Source organism: Myxocyprinus asiaticus, chromosome 18 (assembly GCF_019703515.2).
Source record: "Myxocyprinus asiaticus isolate MX2 ecotype Aquarium Trade chromosome 18, UBuf_Myxa_2, whole genome shotgun sequence".
NCBI classification, from domain to species: domain Eukaryota; kingdom Metazoa; phylum Chordata; class Actinopteri; order Cypriniformes; family Catostomidae; genus Myxocyprinus; species Myxocyprinus asiaticus.
The window spans coordinates 18,423,745-18,441,636 of NC_059361.1; the positions used below are offsets into that span (position 1 = coordinate 18,423,745).

Below are 17,892 nucleotides of genomic sequence, written 5' to 3' on the forward strand. Positions count from 1 at the left end.
ACATTTTTCAACCTTTTCTTATTTCTATTTCATAGTATTTGGTATGTCTCCCTTTTGCTTTAAATGAAAGCACTTGAACTGGCATGGACTTCACAAGTTTGTGCAAAACCTGATGATCCATGTTATCCCAGCATGATTTTAAGAATAGTCCAAAAAACTGACCTTTTGTGCAAAATAATTAACATGGTCACAAATATTTTTACATTTGATTTGACCAAGAAAAAGTGCAGAAATCAGAATTCCTTCATTTTGTCATAATTTAATGTTCTTCCTTTTAAACTTTTTAAAATCCTAAAACTTTGTTTATTTCCAGATTGAAATGAAGAGAAAAATCACATATTTTCAATGTGGTTTCCTACTTTTTGACCCCACTGTATTCTTTGGATGCACTTTTGTATCCATAGCAATCCATTGTTTAAAACAAGAGGTTTGATGATGGCAAGAATGTAAACAAACCATATGAAGTAAATAAGGTTTAAACATATACGTCATAAGATTAACCTAGAGATGAATTTAGTCCATAACGAGAAACGCCTGAACTTATCAGACACACACACGTTGGTGCGGCTATCTTTATGAGGACTCTCCAAAGACATAATGATTTTTATACTGTACGAACTATAGATTCTATCCCCTAACCCTAACCCTAAACCTAACAATCACAAAAAACTTTCTGCATTTTTACATTTTCAAAAAAACATCATTTAGTATGTTTTTTTTTAAGCGATTTGAATTATGGGGACACTAGAAATGTCCTCATAAACCACATTTATAGCATAATACCGTTGTAATTACCAGTTTGTAACCTAAAAAAAGTCCTTGTAAACCACCCAAACCCACCCACACACACACAGCATTAGCTGTAGCTTTATTTGAACCAGCATCCTTCGATATTTTAAATATTCAATAAAATATTTGCACACCATAATCAGGTATATCTGATCTGTCATTGGTCATTTTGTTTTAAATTCTGTTTTTGTTCTTTTTAGCCATTAACCTATAGATATTAAAGCTATATATTACATATTCATCAGTGCCTGGAGTTTGGGGTGGGACTGTCTGTCCCACCACTGACAGATGGGGGTAGTTTTCTGGAAAACTGGTCATTATTTTTGTAGTTTCATTTGGTGACACAATGAATCACGCACATTAGCATTTAGCCACATATTTAGATCTCTAGGATGTGTCTGTATTAGCTTCGTTTTCTTTAGACTAGCAGATAAAACAATTACTTCATCTCTGTTACTGAACAAAGAGTGGCTAAAAGATGCAATTAGACCTTCTCTTTGTGCCAGTGTGATTATCTGGAGCCTGACTGCAACCAGTAGCATTAAAAACAGCTGCTCTCAGACCTTGAGTACAACTGATGACTGTGAGAAAACATACTGTGCCTTCTCTTACTTTATCACTCAGGCCCGGGTGTTGTAGACAATGTTGTACCTGTTTATTTCCTGGCTATTTTGATTCCCTTCTCTCTAGCTGTTCTTTGATTTATTAATTCTCCCTGTTTTATTATTTTGCCCTGTCCTTGTCATTTTTCTAATCCTGCCTTTCTTTTCTCTTCCTGCTTCTCTCTCTTTCCATTTGATCCATCTGTCTTTCTAGCATGCTTGCTGCAGTCGGAACTGGTGAATTATGAGCGAGTTAAGGAATACTGTTTGAAGGTACTGGGACACCAGCAGGATCACTTTAAGGCCATGTATCGTGCTGGAATCGCCTTCTACCACCTTGGAGACTACGAGTGTGCCCTGCGTTACCTACGCGATGCCAAGTGCCGTGAACCCACAGGTGGGCATTTCGAATGATTTTATATCATGTATCCTACAGATAATATATGCATGTCATACATTGATTGAACTCAAATGTAATGGTTTGACATTTTTCCCAGATCTCACAGTGAAATCGGAAACATTAGGTTGACTTTTCTTTAGCCAAAATCTCTGTTCTTACCCAAATGCGAAACACTGCCCCCAGTGGCCAAAGCGGTAAGTGTTGTTGAGCGTATGGGTACGTGTGAGCTCCAAAAGTGATTTGTGAAGCAAGTTGTTTACACTGAAGAGGAATGCATATTTTATATTGAAGACATTTGCATATTGGGATGCCGCCCTGGGCAACTGCCCATGTCGCCCATGCCTAAATCTGCCACTGATTGCAGGCGACAATCTTAGGATGCATTCTTTTGTTCCAGCTACACTGCTTTTAAATTGTTGGTACACAATGTACACATGCAGCAGACCAACATTTTTGCCTGTCACACTGCAGTTTGGTCTTGTAGTTTGTGTGTGCTGCATTTTTAGGATGCCTTGTTAAAAAAAGTTCAAAAGGTTAAAATATAAAAAATAGTACAACTTAGAAAAAAAAAGTTGATAATTTCAAATATTCATATTTGATCACATTCATGGATGTACTGTATGTAGATATGTTTAAATAATGCAGCTTCTATATTACACATTTCAGTAGGTACATTTATTTTTAAATATGGATATATATTTTTTAACATGCATTTGTTTTGATTTGAAAATAACATGAAAATAATATGTAAATTGAAGCTACTACGTAATATGACGAACGTTTTGCCACAAAAATACAATTGAACAATCAAATTTATCTGGGGGCGGGATAAACATCATTAAATTATTGAATGTGTACATTCGAAATAGTGTTTGGGAGTTAACACACTCCTAAATGCACCTTCTGTTCAATTCTGTTGTGCACAGTCCACTCACGTGCATCCTGCGTGAACACCGCCCTAAGGCTGGTTTCCTAATTTCTTCCTCCCTTGCTTTTCTTATATTCAGGTAGTTAGTTACTGTTTAAATTATTGTAATTAGATTACAATTGCTGTCTTTCAATTACAGTAAGTACTGACTTTTCAAATTTTTTTATGTGAAAGTATTTTAGAAAGTAACTTAAAGGTAAAGTAATTAGTAATGTGATTACTTTTTCAATAAAGTAATCATTAAACTAATCTGATTACAATTTTTAGAGAAGTAATTAGTGTTTTGTTATGGATTACTTTTTCTTTTCTTTTTTTTACCCAACAGTTACTTTACTTTATTCTCTCCACCCAGACACAAACGTGCTTCGATACATCCAGCTGACGGAGATGAAGATAAGTAAGAGCAGTCAGCAGGTGCGTGAGATTGGGAAAGAGTCATTGGGTTAACTCCCCCACCACCCCCACTTCACCTCCTGAAGCCAGGCCCTCCCAATAGAAAGCCTCTCTTTCCGAGTCTCTCCCCTTTTCCACAACGCAGTTCATCCTATGGACAACCAGGATACACATGCTGTGCCACCCTATGAAAAGGACTCGAAACAGGCACAACTACAGCACAAAACCTTGCGACTGTCTTTTCTTTCTTTGAGGTATCTCTGTCCCTTTAAATCCAATGTCCCCGGTGCTTTTCATTTCCCAGGTATAGAGAATCAGACTGATGAACAAACAAACAAGGAAACGCTGTATAATAATTATATAAACACAGGGGTTCTGACATACCAATTTAAAATTACATTATCAAGTAAGGATATCAAAATGTGCATAATGTCTTTTATAGAATCATAATCTAATGTAATGTAGGCTGGTTGAATTGAGATAGGGCTCCTGTGTGTCTTGAGTCTATAGGCAGAAAAAAGAGTGAAAGCACAAGAATCAAAGCCACACTGCTACTGAAGTGCAGATGTTATAGGTCAATGATTAGACTAGTGACCATTGAACTCAAAGTGAGAGCCACTTGTTTCCCATCCACTCTGCTCAATAATGAGAAGGAAGGTCAACGTTTTAGAGCACCATCTCAATCTTGCTGGATGTTGATCTCAATTCACACTCGCCTGCAATGCCTGTTATTTTCTGATACCTTTCTCTCTCTCTTGAATTTGGGCATATCTCAACTCAATTTCTGAATTGTTTCAATTCAAGGGCTAATTCAAGTGTATGTAATCTGTCCTTTTAATATCGATTTTGTTTTTGTCCCAGTTCGTTATACGGTACTATAGTGGTTTAAACAAGTTGAAATCTTTCCATTTGTCAAAGATACAAAATCCTCCGTACTGATGTTAGCAGATGTTTTGTGAAACTTGTTGTCCATTTCCCACTGACAAATGTTGAAACATTGGTCTGTCTAATAACCCCTTTTCCCATATTCAACCTGATTATGTTATAATGGTTATGGAGACTTTTGGGATATTATTAACTAATGGAGCCATACTGAAAATGCTATGATGTGGCAATTGGTAGGGCTGCTAAACCAAAAAGTATAGTTCAACTCAAAATGATAATTCTGTCATCATTTGCTCACCCTCATGTCATCAAAAACACAAATGTCCAAGCTGAAAGTGATTGGTGACCATGGCTGTCCTTGACATCCCATCCCAGATGTTTATGACTTACTTTCTTCTGCTTAACACAAATGGAGATAGTTAGGAGAATATCTCAGTTCTGTAGGTCCATACAATGCAGGTGAATGGTGTCCAGAACTCCAAAAGCTCCAAAAAAAGAGAAAGTCAGCATAAACATAATCCATCAGACTCCATTGTTTTAATTAATGTCTTCTAAAGCGATCCAGTTGGTTTTGGTTGAGAACAGACCAAAATGTAACTCCTTTTTCACTGTACATCTTGACAGCAGTCTCTCTTGGTGAGCGCCATCTAGCGCTCTGCACATGCATCAAGCACTAGGACGTGTGATTGTGTTTGAAATCATGATCGTGCCTAGAGACTGCAATGACAAGATGTACAGTGAAAAAGGAGTTGCATTTTGGTCTGTTCTCAACCAAAACCAACTGGATCACTTCAGAAAACATTTATTAAACCACTGGAGTCATGTGGTTTACTTTTATGCTGCCTTTATGTGCTTTTTGGAGCTTTTGTAATTCTGGTCACCATTCTCTTGCATTGTATGGAGCTTAAATATTATTCTAAAAGTCTTTGTTTGTGTTCAGCAGAAGAAAGAAGTCATACAAATCTGGGATAGCAGGAGGGTGAGTAAATTATAAGAGAATTTAAATTTTGAGGTGCAATTTCTCTTAATCTTATGGTTTTTTGAACCTCAAAGTCCATATTCCTAGCCTTTTGATGGATACAACCTTACTCAACCACAAAAATCTGTTTATGTTTTGTCCGTCAAAGGAGTATCTCCAGTGGATTCATTAGAATGTGCAGATGCCTTTGACAGCACATGTCATTCTGAGTCTAGTTTGGATTAATGGCTTTGAGGAGATGGGGACAGACCGATGATATTATCCATCTGAACTAATATAAGGCATAGATTTAATTGTGTCAGTGGGACTCTGGGGATTTTGTGCCATAGATTCGCATAAGAAGACATCCTGATGAGATTCAGAAAGCAGAGTAGTAAGCCAATGGCAGTTGCCATACTATAGCTTTGAAACTGGAGGTTGTGTTGATAAAATGCTGTCTTAAAGGTGCACTCAGTAATTTCTTCACTTTAGTTCCACATAATTAAATAGCAATTTTGACAGCTGTAATTAAAATGATACTCCCATGATATTAAGACCCCTATCATGTCAGTGGCTGACCCCAAAATCCAACCTCAGAATCACACTCATCATTGTTTATAAGAACGCAGTTACTTCCTGGTTTTCATGTCTGGGAGGTTGATGGAAAAGTGATGTTAGACGAAAAGGTGATCGTGTTTATATTGATGCAAAAATGTCTGATGGGGGATGGCGCTTGTAATATGGCAGAATGGGGTCTATTTCTGGGTACATGAACATTTGGATCCAACATATCAGTTTCCTGTGTGATCATGTTGTCCAAGCAGAATGAATAATAAAAAAAGCAGCAGTGTGAAGTGGCAGCAGTTAACAAAACCTAATGCATCCATGCCTGTAGGTGTTGGTATATAGTCCGAGTACACTTGGGCAAAGAAGAGCCAGTGAAACTTAAAAAAAAAAAAAAACTTACTGAGTGCCCCATTAAGTGATCAAAGCAATTATTGATAATGCAGCACAGATTGACGAGAAATCAAGTGCTTTTTTCTGTGCTGTTCTGTCGCTTTCTACCTTTTAGCTCTGTCTCTTGTCTCTTCTGTTTTGTGGCTGCTCTCTCTACACATTACCTTTGATATGTTCTTTTAATTTCTGTATATGGTAAAGGTCATTTTGTCCATAACAAAGCAATGCTGATAATGCGGATATCCTGTATGGAATTTCAGTCATCACCTTTGCTTCTTTCAGCTGTGGTTCATATACTATCCCGACGTGCTGAATCGCTTTCTGCACAGATGGAGAAACATCAGACGTGACTGTTGTCAGTAAACAACAACAAAAACACATACTGGTTATGGACAAGCAAATAAACTATATGTACTTTACTTTTTTTGGATGTCACTTGAGGTATGTATTTGTTGAATGTCAAAGTAGACTTGTGCGGTTTAAAAATGGTTGTCAAAAGCTTTACTTGATTCAGTTGTTTTTATCAATATGTGAGAGAGCAAACGACAAGGATAAATAAAAGAGATTTATGAAAAATATATTTAACATTGTAAGGGGCAACTTTGTACCTGTGTAAATGTTCAGTTTCCCTCTTGTATCTTGGCTTATTTGTGATGTCTTAGGCTTGTTTTTTGTTGGAATTGCCAGTCCAAGGATTCAGGGTATGCCTTTTGACCTCTAGAGAGAAAGGTCATCTGGTGTGGGTTATAAAATGACAGTAGGGGATTCCCAGAAGAGAGAGTAAAAAATCCACTGCTTTCTTTTTCCTATTCCCTTGCCTGTTCTGGAGAGAGAGACATGGACCCTCTGGTTGCTCCAGTTACTATAATGGTAATGCATTAATGCAATCATTCATTGCCTTCTTGGGAAGTGCATACTTCCACTGAACATCAGAAGACCTGCGAAATGGTTACATTTACCTGCAAGTCCAGGAATGCACTATTGATTGGTATTTCAAGTCTACAAATAAAGTTTAAAAAGAGAAACTCAACGAGTATTTTTGTTTGCTTCTTTAATGTAAAATCGACTCTAATCTAGTGCAAGACCTAGCATTGACATTTAGAGAAGAAATGAAATGATGAAGGTCAGAGAAACTTGCATGAACTATAGTCCAGAAAATCCCCAGTTTCTGATGTAATCAAGTAAATGACGTTCTGATGTTCCTTTTGGAGAGAGTTTTTTTTTTTTTTGGTGAATCAGAAATGTCTTTCCAAACTGCCTTAACCATCTCCATCTGCACAAACCATCTTCATTTGAATATATGGTCAATAACAATCACAGTGAACTACAGCACCAAAATTGCCATCTTTTAACCAATAAGCTTTCAAATCAACATGAAACAGCATTCACAACCCTTTTATTTTCATCACGTGATGTAATTCCAAGTGAGAATAAAATGTTGGGTGGGAAGCAAGTTCACTTGAGGACTTGCGTTGTTATTGTGTTGAACGTGCAACAGACGTCAAGGGATGTCTCCCTACACTGACACAATTATTTGCAACATCAGAGAGGGGAATACTTATACATTTGAAATGGCCCATTTGTATATTATATCAAGAATGAAAGATTAAGGCTGACTGTCTCAGAAGCGGAGGCAACTGAGATTCGTCCTCCTTTTTTGAGGTGAGTAACTGTGCCATCGCAAGGAATTAGAGAGCATTGGGAATTGGGTATGCCAAATTGGGGAGAAAGGGGGATTTTTTTTTTTTTTTTTTTAAAAAGGAAGACTATATAAAATAATTTGAAGCATGGAAATACAGTATGTTGATACTGAGAGCAGCATTTTAGATCATTTAGAAAATAAATTATATAGCAGACCATAAAAGAGCATAAATCTAACAATTGAAGTAAATTTGTGATTGACAAAATCGAATCTTTGTCTCTCAGTGTATAATTCTTTTGACACAGTCCTTTACACAGTTCTGTCAAGTCCACCATCTTCCCCTATTTTCTTTGTTGTTGTGTTTTATAGCATTGCCATGGAAGTGAAGTGTGGTTGCTAAGTAACTGGCTGGCGTCTGGGAGTGTAAGAGTGGCTGCTGCTTTCACAGACGAGAGCAAATGAGCAAAGCTATGCAAGCGTTTGACTGCCTGTTTGTGTATGTGTGTACATGTGTGGTGTTGTAAGCAGCAGTGGCAAGTCTGAGGCTGTTATAGTTTATTGTATGAAAACAGCTCTGGTCAGCTGTTTACACTGCAATGGAAACAGAACCAATAAGGAATTAAAGGGCTAGTTCACCCCAAAATGGAAATTCTGTCATTTTTCACTCACCCTCATGATGTTCCAACCCCGTATGACTTTCTGTCTTCCATGGAACACAAAAGACTAACATAATTTTTGGGTGAACTAACTCTAAGGTCAGTCTCCTCATCCAGCAGTTTTATTGCTGGATTTATTTATTTAGCCATGTCTACAACACTGTGTCTTGTTTCCACTGCATCTCTCTCAGGGAGAGGAATGCCTCAGTGTGGTATCCTCCCATGTCCTCAGATAGTGGGCCGGGTGAGTGGGATCCAGAGTGATTTTTCCAGCCCTTTTCCTCACTCTGGAAGTGTATAGTTCTTAAAGGGAGGGCAGGGGCAACCAATAATCCGCTCAGCAGTCTGAACTGTCCTTTGTAGTCTTCTGATGTCTGATTTCGTACTGCACCAAACCAGACAGTTATTGAAGTGCAGAGGACAGACTCAGTGACTGCTGAGTAGAACTGTATCAGCAGCGCCTGTGGCAGGTTGAACTTCCTCAACTGGTGAAGGAAGTGCAACCTCTGCCGGGCCTTTTTCACAATGGAGTCAATGTGGGTCTCCCACTTCAGGTGTGAGATGGTAGTGCCCAGGAACCTGAATGACTCCACTGCTGCCACAGTGCTGTTTAGAATGGTGTGGGGGACAGTGTTGGGATGTTCCTCAATAAAGTCCACAATCATCTCCACTGTTTTGAGCATGTTCAGCTCCAGGTTGTTTTGACTGCACCAGTGAGCCAGATGTTCAACCTCCCTTCTGTATGCAGACTCATCGTCATCTCGGATGAGGCCAAAACTTCAGGAGCTTGACAGAGGGGTCCTTGGCGGTGCAGTGATTTGTATACAGGGAGAAGATAGATGTTGATATTGCCCACAGCTTTTATCTTTAAGCTTAAAGGAATATTTCAGGTTCAGTACAAGTTCATCTTGAGCAATGGCATTTGTGGCATAATATTGAATAACACAAAAAATTATTTTGACTTGCCCCTCCTTTTCTTTAAAAAAGCAAATATCTGGGTTACAGTGAGGCACTTACAATGGACGTTAATGGGGGCCAAACTGTAAATGTTAAAATGCTATTTCAAAAGTATAGCCACAAGACATACAAAATGTGTTAGCATGATATTAGTGTGATAAAATTAAAGCCAATTATTTGCCAACAAATACTAAAACCCTCAAATGACTGTTAAAATGATGATTTAAACAACTTTACAGTGCAAATAATACATGAGTTTTAACAGAAGAACTAATGGAAGTGCTTTTATAAAATTATAAGCTTCATATTTCTGCCTTTAAATCCTCCAAAAATTGGCCCCATTCACTTCCATTGTTGTTGTTGTTTTTTTTTTTTTTTTAAAGAAAAGGAGGAACAAGTTTTTGTGGTAATCAACACTGTCACAAATGCTGTCGATTGAGTTTAACTATTTAACCTGGAATATTCCTTTACTTCTTTTCAAGGTTTGCCTTGATGATTTTTACATTTATTTTATTTTGTAAATCTGTTCAGCAAGCTCTTGCTTTTTCATGCTTTTGCGAACATATTAGCACATATTGTACACATTCATTCGGTGAACTAGCAGTGTATGACTTTGTCAACATCTAGTGGCCACCTTTCAAACACATCAGACTTTCTCGTTTATGTGGATGGGAAAGATTTATTGGGCCTGGACACATTTAATTATGAAGATCTGAAGGCTTATGGTTAAATGCTTGAAATTAGTTTTGTGGAAAAATATAAATTGTGCCCATGTATGACTATTTTAATAACTTTTTCATTCGTTCAAATATTCATTCAATCATTCATTTATGAATGACATAGGTATGGCAAGCACATTTTTTTCCTTAGGCTTCTAGCAAGCTTTATCTATTTGTAGTTACTAGTAAGTATTCTAGCACTGATTTCCAATTATATCTCAGTTTCTTATCTCACTAGTTACAACTGATTTTTTACTTGTCAGAATGGAGACTGTATAGTTCAATTCAAAATCTTACTAGTTAAATAAAAATGTTACTAGTAATAATTGGAATAGACACTAGTGAATAGTAAATAAGTACTAGTAAAACTGGAATAGATACTATTGGAATGAGTACTAGTATATAATAAATATTTACAAGTTACATTTTAAAAAGATACTAGTCACTATTGGAATACATACTAGTCTAAAGTGAATAGTTGATATCTGACCCACAGATCCCCATATAATTAAATGGCAAAATGTTGTAATTTGTTACCAGTAACAATGGAATAGTTACTTGTTATTACTGGAATAGCGATTAGTATCTAATGAAGTACTAGTAAAATTGAGAAAGTTACTTGTCACTATTGGAATACATACTAGCAACTTAAAATTTTTAAAGGTTTTTAAGGAATCAATGATAAATATGCTTGCCATAGGTGTTGGGCCGGATAGTGATGGAAAAGCAGCCAACAAGCACCCAGCTTCCATGGTAACTATCAGGAAAGCATCCCATGTGGACACCTCATGAAGTAAGCTGACTTTGAGGTTTGATTGATTTGACATTTTTGGTCACTTTGTGGTACTCTCACTTCCATGTGTTTTACTGACTTCAATATTATTCTAATATGTGAAAAAGATTAATATTTAGAAAAGAGTAGCTGTGTCCAAACTTTTGACTTGTACTATACATCAAAATGTAAGCCCGATAAATTATCATAACAGTGCTCCATTAAGTCAGCTGTTAGTAGCCAAAACCTGTAATTGAAACAATAATGAATGTGCTATTACAGCTTGTAACAAGATCTTTAAGATGACGTTGTGTAATTCTTAAACCACAGCTGACTATTTTTTGTTAGACAGTGAGCAATGAAAGAGAAATTAGATTTCAAAAGCAACACATCAATACTTCAATTGTAACAATTATTTTAATAAATACACTTTGTGTTCCTCACACAGGAAATAAGGGGGTGGGTTTGCTCAACCCCTGCACAGAGAATTACCCCATACAAATAAGAACACACAACACATGCACACGCACCCACCCGATCTCTCACACACATACAGGCATACTCATTGGTGGACAGTCAATAAAATACTGTCTACTACCAGGTGTAACGGTTCAGCACAAAGAATTTGAAAAACCTCTGGTGTGTTTCTCAGCACACTCAAGTCCGTCAACAGAATAACGTCATTATGATGTCATCACATGCCATGACACTGTCCTTCAAAATGCTCTGCGGTTACGCATGGTAAAATCTTGTGTACATGCATACTGTTTCTTTACTCTTGAGCTGAACTGTTGAGTAGGCAGAGGAAGAACGTCAGGGGTTCCACTTAAGGAGGTCCGTCTGGCTATTTGGTACACAATAATAAAAAAACAGGTAGTACACGTTTGCTGTTTATGGCAAATTGTAACAAAACACCCTCTTTTCCCCATTTCTGCCCTTCCGCTCTCCTCATAATGCTCCTCAAGGGAGCTGTAATTGTGTTGAGAAAGAAGGGAGGCTATTCAGAGGATTTTTATTTTAGAGGAGAATGAATAAGCAGAGCAGGGGTTTGCTCATCCAGGGTTCATTAAAACTGACATGCACTCATACACATTCACAAACACACAATAAGTACCTCCACATATGGAGAGAAAGCCTCTGCTCTGAGCACAGCACACCAAACCACGTTTAATTTCACATTTGGACTGCTCTCACATTCTGATTAGGCCTTGCAGAGAGTCCATGAGATGACTTTTTTTTTTCACAAAGAAAAATATAAGATTCTTATAGTACACCTATTTTTGTATTGTGTCAATATGTTACAATGAATGCAAAGAGCTTCATGTGCCATTGTAATAAATTGCATTCACAATTCTCCTGATTGTAATATAAATAAGAAATAATTAGGCGGCGATTCACTCAAGACTCGTTCTTGAGTTTGAAAACAGCTAGGCGCAACATAATGGAACAGAACGCAGATGTCTCAAGACTCGTTTTTTAAAAGTTTAACGGTTTTAAACTTGACATGGTGTTTTATAAACAGGTCACTCACAATGTTCAAAGATGTCTACCTTGCACGTTTAAATATAAAAACCAGTTACAGGAGCGTTACTGTTTGTTCAATACAAGTTAAGGTCAATCAACAACATTTGTGGCATAATGTTGATTACCACAAAAAAATAATTTCAACTGGTCCCTCCTTTATGCCCTTATTTTATGCCCTCGTTACAGTAAGGCACTTACAATGGAAGTGAATGAGGCCAGTCCATAAACATTAAAATACACACTGTTTCAAAAGTATAGGCACAAGACATCAACATTATACGTGTTAACATGATTTTAGTGTCATAAAATCAGGGATTAAATGGCGTTATGGTGTGTACCAGATTGCCAGCGTTAGGTCGTCATGACAATGAAGTAGTAATATTGAATATGACTTTACACCGTTACGGTTAGTAAGAAATTTAATCACACTAAAATAATGCTAACAATACTTTTAAAACTATGTGTATGTTTAGCGTTTATGGTCTGGCCCCATTTACTTCCATTGAAAGAGCCTTACTGCAGCCACAATTTTTATTTATTTTTTTATAAATGATGGATGAGTTGAAATAATCTTTTGTGGAAATCAACATTATGCAACAAATGCTGTTCATTGAGCTTAATTTGTACTGAACCCAGAACATTCCTTTGACAAACAGCACACTCGAACACAATAACACGTCCCGTGTGAATGGCCCCTTACTGAACTTCACAATGTTTACACACTGGAAGGAACAATAGCAAAAAAAAAAGAGCTTGTAATTTTTCCTTCAGACCAAAAACTGGTTGTGTCTGCGAAGACCAAGATGAGAGAGACGGACTCTATGATAGCAGATATGGAAAAACAAGGAAGGTCACAGACCTACAGAGAAACAGGGGTGTAGATAGACTGCCCTCTCCTGCTCCATGTAATAAAGCTTCTTGCTATAGGCTGGCACTTAACCAAACAACCTCAGCCATTATGAAGCCCATTAAGCTTAGAGACAATGAGTCATTGCAGAGAGGCTGAGATAAACAAATCAAGGTCATTTATCTCTTAACTAGGTCCCAACCTGTCTAGATGGCATCTGTCTAGCCACCGCAGTGAGCAGCTTTTCCCATTTGAGCTGACTATCACAAAACGTGGTTTGCTGGAATCAGAGGGCAAACTCTTACGACTGTCACAGAGTGCTGGTTAGGGATGCATTATCCCAGGCTGTGAGAACTATGTCTTTCTATGAGAAATGTTTACCACACAGAGTGGGCTGCGGGTGGTGTTGTCTGCACAAGGGGACCGTGCTGTCCTGGTTCTGTCCCTCCATATCCATGTCCAGGAGGCTTTGATGAGCAGCGCTCACCCCTGCACTTACTCCACTATCTCCTGATCCCAGCGGACTCTCACAGCTGCTACCGGGAGATGAGCTGAGTGTCCGTGACAGAGACGAGAGCTTCCAGGGGTCTGGACGTGCCCGCGCTGGGGTGGGTCGTGGGCGGGGAGCAAACTCAAGGGTTTTGGGACGCTCGAGCGTGCCCGTATGAATGTCTGGCTCTGGCACTGAGATTGAAGGGGCAGGTTTACGGCGATGGGCAGGGGGGTAGACCATAGATGGGTCAGGTAGACGTGGAATGTCAAGAGTCTCATGAGAACCTGGGGGAAAACAAAAAAAAATATTATTTAAATCTATATATATATATATATATATATATATATATATATATATATATATATACATACTGGCAGCCAAAAGTTTGGAAAAATGTATAGATTTTGCTCTTATGGAAAGAAATTGGTACTTTTATTCCCCAAAGTGGCATTCAACTGATCACAATGTATAGTCAGAGCATTAATAATGTGAAAGATTACTATTACAATGAAATTTTTTTTCAGAACTCTTAAACTACTTCATAGTGTTCTCATCAAAAAAAATCCTCCACGTGCAGCAATGACAGCTTTGCAGATCCTTGGCATTCTAGCTGTCAGTTTGTACAGATGCTCAGGTAACAGATACTCTCTTTTCCAATTATCTGTTGTCCAATGTCTGTGTTTCTTTGCCCACTCTAACTTTTTGTTTTCTGTTTCAAAAGTGGCTTTTTCTTTGCAATTCTTCCCATAAGGCCTGCACCCCTGAATCTTCTCTTTTCTGTGGTATATAAAACTGGTGTTGAGCAGGTAGAATTCAATGAAGCTATCAGCTGAGGACATGTGAGGTGTCTATTTCTCAAACTAGAGACTCTGATGTACTTATCCTCTTGTTTAGTTGTACATCTGGGCCTCAATATGCAAGAAAATTAAGCATATTTTAGGACAATTAATATTTTTTTGCGTTGTGACATTTCCATTCAATTAAGAAAATTTTCCCTCCAAATTCTCATTATAAATCTCATACTTTGCATTGTAAAGTATTTCTACATAATTGTATTATTTGCTTTACTGCCTTTAATTTATGCTGATATAAATAAAATAAAAAACATTGCATTACAGTCATTTACTTATGGTAATATATAAAAAAAGTACTGTATTACATTAATGAGAATGAAGGGAATTTACAAAAAAACTTGAATGTAAAACATCCAGACACACTACAGTAATGATAAAAATACAGAAAATGAATTATGTTACATAATGGGCCCGTTTACACCCCTTATATTAAGTGATTGATGCTGTGATAAATTTATGTCGTCATGAAATCAGAGACTCTTCCTTCGAAATCCGAAACACAAGTGTTCAAAAGAGACATGTACTGTGTAACGACCAGGAGTAAACTGTTTCGCTTGGCCACTTGTATTTGGAAAAATGCCCAAAATGCATTTTAAAGGAATTTTCACCCAAAAATGATCATCATTTACTCACCCTCATGCCATCCCAGGTGTGTATGACTTTCTTCTGCTGAGCACAATATTTTTAAAAGAATATCTCAGCTCTGTAGGTCCAAACAATGCAAGTGAATAAGTACCAAAACTTTGAAGGTCCAAAAGCACATAAAGGCAGCATAAAAGTAATCCATATGACTCCAGCTGTTAAATCCATACCTTTAAAAGTGATATAAGTGCGGGTGAGAAACTGACAATATTTAAGTCAATTTTTACAATCAATATCCACTTTTATATTCACATTCTTCTTTTGATTTTGGTGATTCATATTCTTTGTGCATATCGCCACCTACTGGGCAGGGAGGAGAATTTATAGTAAAAAAAAAGGGATTTAAATATTGAACTGTTTCTCACCCACACCTATCATATCACTTCTGAAGATATGGATTTAACCACTGGAGTCATGGATTACTTTTATGCTGCATTTATGTGCTTTTTGGAGCTTCAACATTTTGGTACCCATTCACTTGCATTGTGAGGACCTACAGAGCTGAGATATTCTTCTAAAATCTTAGTTTGTGTTCAGGAGAAGAAAGAAAGTCATACACATCTGAGATGGTATGAGGGTGAGAAAATTATGAGAGAATTTTCATTTTTGGGTGAACTATCGCATTAATGCCAGGTGTAAACTGGGCCAATGTCACAATGAAGAAAATCTTAATGGTCCTAAAAGTAGGCCTCATTTTCTTTATGCAAAATTTTATGTGTTGTTTTGCTGTGAAATGTGAGCCGTGAAATTCACCTAATAACAACTGCATCTAAAGTATTATTTAAAATGTCTCCATTCAAGTGCAATGAATTGTACCTGTGTATGGTGTAATTGTGGGGGCTGGTGGAGGGGGAAAGGGCATACTCCCATCAGAGGGGGTGCGGCGATGCCCCACGACTGTCTTTGCTCGAGGACGGATGGCACCATCAGAGGGTGTGCGGCGGTGCCCGCGGTTCAATGCCATGCTAGCGGAGACATGGGTGGGGGTGAGGGACTGATTGGGCTCTCGTTTGAAGCTCTCTGCCCTCAGGTCCAGCAGAGGGTTTAATGCTGGAGCAGGAGAGACTACCGGGAGGGCACTGCTGGGGGTCAGAGCAAAGTCATCGGGATCAGAGGGCAACAGGGACTTGGTGGAGTTGCAGTCGGAGAGGGAGGAAAGGGAGAGAAGCGTGACAGAGGGAGAGGGGTCCATGCTAGGCAGGGTGGAGTCATGATGGCGGTTGTGGGAGAGGGACAGTGACAGCGTGCGGCTGGGTGGAGAGGTGCTGCGTCTGAATCGGCCTGTGCGCTGGAACAGGCTGTCCTTCTTCTTCCTCTGCTCCTCTCGCAGGTCCTGCTCATCTTGACTCATCTGTAAGCATATGACATAATAATCACATCAGAGTCAATTACACATACTAGTCATGCTGTTAAGTAAAATATAAATAACTATTCCCTGTCTTGTTTATGATGCTACATTTTTACAAATTAACTGTCAAAGGACAACAACAGGTACTGTATATGTTATGTACCTGCTGTCGTCCTAGCTTTAAAATGTCAGATCCGAGCCCCACAGCGGCCAGGATGGAAGCACAGCCCAGCAGCAGAAGGTCACTCTTCTTCCTCTGGCTGCAGCGTCTAAGTGAGTCCTGTGAGCCTCCACCTGGCCCTACACCCACTGATCCGGAGACCACCTCCTCCATCGCCCCATTACTGCTCAGGTCTGGGGCAAGACTGGCTGGGGAAGTGTCTTCAAACTCAGAGTGCTCCTCTACACAGAAGAGGGGGGGGGTGAAGAAATAACATTGAATAGAGAGAAACAGACAACAAAAATTTTATCACATTCCAGTTTTATTTATTTGTCATACTGCACTAGGGCAAGGTATTTGGACACTTAAGCCACACTTAAAAATGCCATATGATTGTCAATGCGCTAGATAACTAAATATCAAAACAAGTAGCATCACCAAACAAATGAGGCCTTTTCTCAGAACTAAACTTAAAATTTTGAGTGGTTTCATAACAACAGGTGTGTTTCATCACATTAACTATGGACATACAGGTGCATCTCAATAAATTAGAATGTCGTGGAAAAGTTCATTTATTTCAGTAATTCAACTCAAATTGTGAAACTTGTGTATTAAATAAATTCAATGCACACAGACTGAAGTAGTTTAAGTCTTTGGTTCTTTTAATTGTGACGATTTTGGCTCTCATTTAACAAAAACCCACCAATTCACTATCTCAAAAAATTAGAATACATCATAAGACCAATAAAAAAAAACATTTTTAGTGAATTGTTGGCCTTCTGGAAAGTATGTTCATTTACTGTATATGTACTCAATACTTGGTAGGGGCTCCTTTTGCTTTAATTACTGCCTCAATTCGGCGTGGCATGGAGGTGATCAGTTTGTGGCACTGCTGAGGTGGTATGGAAGCCCAGGTTTCTTTGACAGTGGCCTTCAGCTCATCTGCATTTTTTGGTCTCTTGTTTCTCATTTTCCTCTTGACAATACCCCATAGATTCTCTATGGGGTTCAGGTCTGGTGAGTTTGCTGGCCAGTCAAGCACATCAACACCATGGTCATTTAACCAACTTTTGGTGCTTTTGGCAGTGTGGGCAGGTGCCAAATCCTGCTGGAAAATGAAATCAGCATCTTTAAAAAGCTGGTCAGCAGAAGGAAGCATGAAGTGCTCCAAAATGTCTTGGTAAACGGGTGCAGTGACTTTGGTTTTCAAAAAACACAATGGACCAACACCAGCAGATGACATTGCACCCCAAATCATCACAGACTGTGGAAACTTAACACTGGACTTCAAGCAACTTGGGCTATGAGCTTCTCCACCCTTCCTCCAGACTCTAGGACCTTGGTTTCCAAATGAAATACAAAACTT

The 17,892-nt window shown here is 38.3% G+C and overlaps 2 protein-coding genes across 2 annotated transcripts in view; one reads left to right on the forward strand and one right to left on the reverse strand.

Moving 5' to 3' along the window:
• The window catches only part of LOC127456086 (tetratricopeptide repeat protein 9B-like), a 35,223-nt gene extending 28,281 nt beyond the window's left edge, over nt 1-6,942 (forward strand). Inside the window, exons 3-4 of the mRNA XM_051724405.1 lie at nt 1,606-1,788; nt 3,072-6,942. Of these exons, the coding sequence (XP_051580365.1) occupies nt 1,606-1,788; nt 3,072-3,166 (278 nt within the window). The 3' untranslated portion in view covers nt 3,167-6,942. The remainder of the gene's footprint in view (nt 1-1,605; nt 1,789-3,071) is intronic.
• A 4,114-nt stretch (nt 6,943-11,056) lies between these two features.
• Nucleotides 11,057-17,892, reverse strand: part of map3k10 (mitogen-activated protein kinase kinase kinase 10) — a 45,893-nt gene continuing 39,057 nt past the window's right edge. Inside the window, exons 9-11 of the mRNA XM_051724373.1 lie at nt 16,530-16,768; nt 15,835-16,369; nt 11,057-13,806 (exon numbers count right to left, since the gene is read on the reverse strand). Coding sequence (XP_051580333.1) covers nt 13,394-13,806; nt 15,835-16,369; nt 16,530-16,768 — 1,187 coding nt within the window. The 3' untranslated portion in view covers nt 11,057-13,393. The remainder of the gene's footprint in view (nt 13,807-15,834; nt 16,370-16,529; nt 16,769-17,892) is intronic.